The sequence below is a fragment of the Nuphar pumila genome, chromosome 17 (genome assembly GCF_984573655.1).
Source record: "Nuphar pumila chromosome 17, dmNupPumi1.hap1.1, whole genome shotgun sequence".
In the NCBI taxonomy this organism is placed as follows: domain Eukaryota; kingdom Viridiplantae; phylum Streptophyta; class Magnoliopsida; order Nymphaeales; family Nymphaeaceae; genus Nuphar; species Nuphar pumila.
Window position 1 is genome coordinate 2,277,828 of NC_143265.1, and position 8,263 is coordinate 2,286,090.

An 8,263-nucleotide genomic window follows, 5' to 3' on the forward strand; every position below is an offset into this window, starting at 1 on the left:
ACATCAAAATGGTAAGTGAAAATGAAAAAACATGAAAACGTACAATGATACTGTGACAAAATGAGTCGGCCGCACTGCAACACATGGAAGAAAGATCACAAAAATGTTGAGATTTCTTACAATTCAAATATGGAAATTAGGATGCAATAAAAATTTTGTGGTTTGCTTATGTTGACTACTACCATTGAACTGTTTCAGGTTCTTCTGAGCATCAAATCACATGAAACATATACATTTTTTTTCCTTGTTCACTGTTGTCTATCTAAAATACTTGATAGCAACTTCTACTGGATAGCAAGCAGCTGGACTACATTCCAGTGACAACATGAGGATATCCCAAGCTCTTAAAAAACAATCAACTGAGACTCAAGCAACTAACAATAGCATTCAAAGACAAACTATGTCACAACTAAGCCATCGGCTAGGATCAAGTTGATCCAGTTTCATCAGCAAGTTTCTAGCAGATTGCCTATCACCTAGTGCCAATTATCAAAGGTTCTGAAACGGCTTCAGATAAAAGTTAGAGATGAAATGCATATTTTTCCAGTTAAAAGTTCAGGTGAATTATTTCGTACAGGTAACAGATGACTCACTTTCCGTTTAGCATTTTCCAAGGTAACACTCTAGTATGCTATTCCTGAGCCCCTGTGATTGTAATCTTGGTGGTAACAGAAGAGGTTCCACATACAGTTGGTGTAATAGTGAGAAAAGAAGTCCCTTTGGGTGTTGTGCATCATCTTTGTGAAGTAGGTGAATGTCCACAGTTAACATAACATTATAGAATAGCATAACAAAGAAATATCCCACTCACCAATGCATACCCTTATCTATCTAATGGTTCCGAACTATTCCCACGTTTCTCCACTATTTGGGAAATGATCATACACCTTACAACTTACAAAGGCCACAGTGAGGCAGGCAAATGATCATTCTGTCTACTTTGCTTCAAATCTAAGCATATTTATACTGCCAAAAGGTATGCAATATACAAATTATCAAGTAACAGAGGAAGAACACTCACTACCTGGGAGGTAAACCACTCAATCCAAAGCAATCTTCTCATCCTTTCTAACAGCTTTCTTACGCTTCTTTTCAGTTTGAGGTTCCCGTTCTTTCAGCTCGTTTGAGAAGGACCTCAAGGTGGAAGCCAAATCCTCATTTCTATGCGCTAATCAGACAGGCAAGGTTTTGCTGTTAAACTCATAAAACGTATGAGCTTGACAAATAACCACTTACTGAAAGAATTGCAGAGAAATGAATATACATATAGACATGAGATGGACAGAAGCTACAACATACAGAACGGTACATATTGCAAAATAAGTGGAGTCAAGTTTACCTGAAATAATGACATCTTCCATATTAACAGATTTCCTGCCACCATGCAGCATAAACAACTCTAGGTCCTTCGCCAATTGTTCTGCTTCATAAGCCAAAAAGGCAGTTAATGATGACCAATTACATCCATGACCTAGAGCAGTATTACACACCCACCCACACACGCATGCATGGACAATTCATCGAGAATTTCCAATAACCAAATATGAGGGTAAGAGTCCTGCCCAATCAGCCGCCTGCAGGAATGAATGACAAACATGACATAATTGAATCATGAGGAGCATGTTTGCTTTGGTCACAGATGGAATAAACAATCACAGATGAAAAAGTAGAAGTGATTGTTGGTCACAAGGTCAATCTTGTGACCAAGGGCATGTTTGCAATGCCATATGATTCTTGGATTTTCTCAACATCTTGTAATTGTAAATCATAATCACAATACTTTCTCAAGGTTTGGAAAATATGAGAAAAGTACAACTTGTGATTTTGATTGCCATATGTGGTTGTTTTTGCTTGAATATTGTAAAAATTGGTCACAAGATTGACATTATGACCGAAAATCACACCTACTTTCACAGCAGTGATTGTTCATCCCCACCTGTGACCAAAGCAAACATGCCCCAACTTTCACAGTGTCCAAGGGAAAAACAATCACATATAGCAATCACAATCACTTGTACTTTTCACATGTTTCAATAACCTTGAGAAATTGTTACGATTGTGATTTACAATCACAGGATCATGAGATCCAAGAATCACCAGGCATTGCAAACATGCCCGAGGTTTCTGCTTGGAACAACAGGCATACTAGTATTGAACTTTTGGCTGGACCGTAAACAAATCTCGGTCAACGAAGGTAAAAGGTCCCAAAATATAAGAAAAAAAGCATAGACTTTGACGGCCCTGTTTGGGACAATCGAAGAAATGGCAAAGAGGAGAGCCAGAAATAGAGAATCCCCAAATGCCTTCTCTATGGAGGGATATACGGAACCTCTTTTCCTTAAGTATTTGGTTCTCACTTAAAATGCGTACTATTAGTTTTGGATCAACGACGCTATTTCCTTTTCCTCACCCCTCCCAAAACAGAGAGGAAATGAAAAAAAAAAAACACTTAAATGGATAAAGTGCCTAGTTCATGCAATAAAATCCTTAATTTTCAAGCAAAAGAAGAAAAGAAAATGGATAAAGTGTCTAGTTCATGGAATGGAAAAGCTGGTCTCATGGAATCAAGAATTCTACTTTGTAAGCTACATTCCATATCTCTCCTGAATGCGTGTCCCTAAACAAAACTTCAATTCCATGGATTAGGCCCTCAATTCAACGAATAAAACAAGGTTTCGGCCTTTCCTCTTCTTTTTTTCCCACCATTCAAATAAAAAGAGCACACGCCGTCTTCAGTAACAACACTTTCAGAATTTGCAAAACTTTCAATATACACGAATAAATATGGAAGAAAAACTACTCAATTTAATCCAAACAAAAAGATCGTGAAGAACAGATGGATAATTTAGTAGATTCTAGCAACTCATCAAAAACTCTAAATCCAGAAAGTAGATTCTAGCAACTCGTCAAAAACTCTAAATCCAGAAAGGAATAGAAAACGAAGCAATCTAATTTTCGTTTAAACAGGAGTAAAACTCTGCAAATTCCAGAAAGCTCGCATCATAAAATCCAAGGGAAAACAAAACAACTACTCAATTTAACTTAAACAAAAGGATCGTGAAGAACAGACAGGTAATTTAGTAGATTCTAGCAACTCATCAAAAACTCTGAATCCAGAAAGGAATAGAAAATGAAGCGATCTGCTTTCCGTTTAACCAGAAGAGTAAAAGTCCGCAAATTCCATATAATCCAAGGGAAAACGAAAAGGTTTAAGGATAAAAAACGATCAAGAAACAGAATTGCGGTACTCTTCAAATCATTGAGAAACGGGATTCTGCTCTAGTTTTCCCTTTTTGTTTACCTGTGCCTTCGAAGGTGAGATCGGCCTAATCAAAAACTCTAAATCCAGAAAGGACTAGAAAAAGAAGCGATCTGCTTTTCGTTTAACCACAAGAGTAAAACTCAGCAAATCCCTTAAAATTCAAGGGAAGACGAAAAGGTTTAAGTAAAAAAAACGATCAAGAAACAGAATGGCAGTACTCTTCAAACAATCGAGAAAACGAATTCCGCTCTCGTTTTCCCTTTCGGTTTACCTGTAAATTTGAAGGTGAGATCGGCGATGCACGAAACGACGGGCAGCGAGACCTCCATTCCATACTTTTTAGCTGCCGATTCCAGGCAAAAACAGGGGAAAAGAAGATGAGATCGAAAAGATGATGAAATAACGACGAGATCTTGCTTCGTGGAGAGAGGAAAAGAGCGGTCTGAAGGGAAATCAGACCTTCCGATTCCGCGATTTTGATTACTGCCAGGCGAACTCGATCTCTCATCTCTCCGGCGACCAGATCGTCGTGATCGTCGAGATGGACGCCTTCTCTCTCGAAATCTCCGTCGTCCTCCTCTCCCATCTCGTCTTCAACCAAATCGCGCGAGAGACGCGGGTGTTTGGGAGGGTATAAAAAGCCCGCGCGGGACTCTGGATTTTGAACCGCCTTCGCCTGTATCACAGTGACACGCCATGCGATTGCCTTTCTAGATGACGCGTTGGACGTATATGACACGACCCTGGTACATAACGAGATCATTTAGTATTTTTTAATAGTTTTAAGTTTTCAGCATTTTTTTAGAATATTTTAATACACATTTTTTTTATATATATATTAAATGATAAAAAAGTAATCTGTATTGTGTCCTATTTTTTAAAAGATTTTCCAGCTCATATGTCAAAATTCGAGTCACATGTATAAGCCCCGAATCGTTTGGCCAACGATTCCGGTGAATTGGCTGATACAGATACTCAAGTGAATCGTTCTGAATAGGCCAAAAAATAATAAAAAAATATTACATGTTAATCAGAATGTCTTAGACCGATCATTCGAAATAGGGCAGTTATGGTGCGAAGCTCTACTAAGTAAAAAATATATAGACTCTAGGAACGTGTGGTGTGCGTTGGCTTGATCGGTGACGTGCGGTGGTAACATGACACACGATAGGCAACAATATCATCGTTAGTGCATCGTTGTATGATGGTACAGACATAGAGTGTTGTTTGGTTAAGTAATGTCAGCGGATCAGAGGATGTACCTTTCGAGAGTTAGTTAAGGACCTCTCAACTTGCAGGATTTCTCACACATAGCGATTGGACACATAGTGGTGCGTGTGGGATAGGGTCAATTTTCCAGAGATCACCTTAGATGATTTTAACCGAGTATGGTGACTCGGGGCTAGGTGAGTGAATGCCTAGGCGTCGATGAATGAATCTTGGTAGTGCTCTTCGCTATGGTATTCAATAATCAACTGGTCTTAAGACTGGGGGCACAAGGTCTTGTTTCTTCAATGGCGAGGTTTTGTTGTAGCGTGCACAAGAAGTCGCAATAAACTCCATCGCACGTAAGGCTAAGGCAAAATTATGCCCTTTTCAAAAGTGATATCTGATATGAGTCGACTATACACTAAGTGATATGGACTATATGAAATTCACATTAGAAAATATGCTTGATCAACTTTTGCTAGGCAGATGTGCACAATGTGGTGCATAGGGCCAATGAAATGATTTAGCACATGAAAATGTGTTGATATGCACCCTTTGGCCGTTAGACTGATCGGATTGGACAGATTGGTAGGTTGCGGGTTTGCAAAGCATTTTATGCCCGTGACAACTTAGTTGCGAGTGAAAGATCGAAAGGCTTATGGTGGTAAGAAAGGATTATCGCATTGCACTGACTTATGAAAGAAATAAGCCCATGACAAATTGATATCAGAGCAAAAAGATTCACAAAGACCTTGTTCATTATGTGTGACACTAAAGATGACAAATATGGTTTATCTTGGTTATACAAATTTTGTGCAGCTGAAGTATTGTTAACCAAGCAAAGAAGCAAGAAGCAAGATATTGGAAGGATGATATAGGATATCTTGACCATGGTAAGCAGAAATATAAGGTTGTTGTTTAGTTGGCTAAGAGAATATAGATAAGCCAAATATTCTTACCAGTTGTGTGTTAGGCTCGCAGGTGGAGCGTGACGTTTGCCTTGTGCATACAGAGAATGCACGCACGATTTGGCTGAATGAATTTACATATTTGGGTATGGGAGACTCAACTAAACTTCTACATTCTTTCATAATATTGTGAGTTAGCGGAGTGCCTATTTTGAGCAGAATGCTCATTGTTTGGTTTTTTGACTTGGCAGTTTCTCTGTAGATTGCGTGTGCGAAAAAAGTTTTTGTTCGTGGCTCCTCGGTTTGGTTTCTATGAGAATGTTTTGCTGACTCGAGGAGAGAGTTACAACATGTTGGCTCTGTATGAGAGTTGCAGCATTGGGTCAAGGTGCCCTTGTAAAGACAGGTGCCCAGAAAAATATTTTGAAGGACTGCTTTAGGGTGATACGCAAGTAGGTATCCCCCACTTAAGGACTAGTTTGGACCGTTAAAAAAACTCAAGTTAGTGTCTTAAGGGAGTTGATATTCCTGCGACACGCGTTGGTGATCGTCTTTCTATGCGAGGACCACAAATGACTTGGAAATGCCTTTGTTAAGGTTGGAAGGCACCCCAGCCATGAGAATGAAAATGACAAGTTTGTCTGCAAGCGAGGATGACCCGCTTGTGTATGAGACTATACTAGGGTCTCACGAGCAAAGAATGCTCGATGTTGATATCAGAAAATCATTGTCTAAGTGATCGAATGTGCGTTAAGGAATGATACTTGGTGTGTTAAAGGTTGCGACGATGGTGGATGAAAACGAGAACAAGTTGAGTAGGCTAAAGAAAAAAGAGTAAACCAAAGATAAGTATAAAAGAAAAGTGACATATCAGTGAAGATTGTATTTTTACCTGCACCGACATTGTCGAGGACGACAATGGTTTGGGTGGATGAGAATGTCCTAGACTAATCCTTCGGAATAAGGCAGTTGCAGTGCGAAGCTCTACTAAGTGAAAAATACATCAACTGTAGGAACGTGCAGTGTGCATTGGCTTGATTAGTGACGTGCAATGATAGCATGACATGTGATAAGCAACAATATAGTTCGTTAGTGCATCGTTGTATGACGACACAGATGTGGAGCGTTGTTTGGTTAAGCAATGCCAGCGAATCAGAGGATGTACCTTTGAAGAGTTGATTAAGTACCTCTCGGCTTGTAGGATTTCTCACGCGTAGTAGTTGAACACATGGGGGTGCGTGTGTGTTAGGGCTAATTCTCTCAAGGATCACCTTAGGTGATTCCAACCGAGTACGGTGAGTCAGGGCTAGGCGAGTGAATGTCTAGGCGTCAGTGAATGAGTCTGAGTGGTGCTCTTCGCTATGATGTTCAATCATCAACAGGTCTTTGGATTGGGAGCCGCAAGGTCTTGTTCTTTTAGTGGTGAGGTTTTGTTGTAGCATGCACATGAAGTTGCAATATGCTTTATGGCACACAAGACTAAGACAAAGTTTATGCCCTTTTCAGAAGTGATAGCTGGTATGGGATAGCAATGAACTAAGTGGTATGTACTAGATAGAGTTCGCATTTGAAAATGTTTTTTATTAGTTTTTGCTACGCAGTTGCGCACAAAGTAGTGCGTATGACCAATGAAAGTTGCATATGAAGTGGTACGTAGGGCCAATGAAATGATTTAGTACATAGAAAGGTATTGGTACGCAGCCTTTGGCCGTTAAGCTGGCCAAATTGGGCAGTTTGGCACGCCATCGGTTTGCGAAGCATTCTATGCCCGTGACAACTTAGTTGCGAGTGAGCAACCGAAAGACTTGTGACGATAAGGAAAGACCGTTGTGCCACACTGGCCTATGAAAGAAATAGGCCCTTGACATAGAATGTGACACATAATATTAAAAAATAAATTTAAGTATTTTTTTATATTTATTAAATATAGCCGATTTAGAGGTTAAGCGTATTATTTGCCGGTACAATACGTATCGTGATGCACACCGATACTGATGGCATTGCCTATATCTTTGCGACATGGGGCTTCAGCAAGATTTGGGCAGGTCCTTAAGAATCTGCAATGTGATTTGAAAATGGTTGGAACTAGACCTTCAGGTCCATGAGGGCCAGTTCGGCAGATGCAAACAAATTGGTTCCGGATCAGCTAAATAAAAAGGAAGGTCAGATCCGGATTGGCTCGGAACAGCCAAAAATCATAAGATAGTTTCGTCATATCAACACGTCAGATTTGAAACAAATAATGTTGTGTTTGGTTGGATCCAGGTCAAAATCTAATAAATAAATAGGTTGAGAATAGAGCCAGAATAAGGTAGCATGACCCGACTCCTCTTATCTATTTCACATGAAAGCCAATATACTTAACCTGTTTTCTGATTACAGGGGTTAGATCATATCCTGATATGGAACTCTACTGCATATTTTTTACTCAAGTCCGAATCTGAAACCATATTCAATAGTTGACGATTGGATCCAGTGTCGGGTCAACCCTGACCTGACCCATATCCAACCCATTTGCAATGCATAGTGCACATATTATCTAATAAAAAGTCAATTTTTCAGGCAGCCTTGAAAGGATCGACGAACCCTACAGATGAAGAGAGAGAAAAGGGCTGAGATGGGAACAAGGCCTTCTTGAAGGGGGGTTTGTTTGATATTCAATCATGTGTCATATGGAATGGGATACTCCTTAACTGCTTTGCATGTCTATCCAAATGAGACATTCTAATATGCCCTTAATTTTATAGGCCCACCACTGGGCAGTTCATTTATGACCAACAGGCTTTTTGCTAAATCAAACATTGTCGATGCACCTGCTTTGTTTATTAAAACATGCTCTAGATCTAATGAGATTGATGTTAAACTTGGTTTGCAATGTGAAAAA

General features: G+C 39.6%; 1 protein-coding gene across 1 annotated transcript; it reads right to left on the reverse strand.

Moving 5' to 3' along the window:
• Nucleotides 1–984: 984 nt before the first annotated feature.
• LOC149811344 (Histone superfamily protein) lies at nucleotides 985–3,848 on the reverse strand. Its single transcript, XM_089993854.1, has 4 exons — nucleotides 3,722–3,848; nucleotides 3,534–3,605; nucleotides 1,340–1,420; nucleotides 985–1,168 (listed from the first exon to the last, which is right to left on the reverse strand). The coding sequence occupies exons 1-4, from the start codon at nucleotides 3,846–3,848 to the stop codon at nucleotides 1,041–1,043; spliced, it is 408 nt and encodes a 135-aa protein (XP_089849980.1). The 3' UTR covers nucleotides 985–1,040.
• Nucleotides 3,849–8,263: the final 4,415 nt, after the last annotated feature.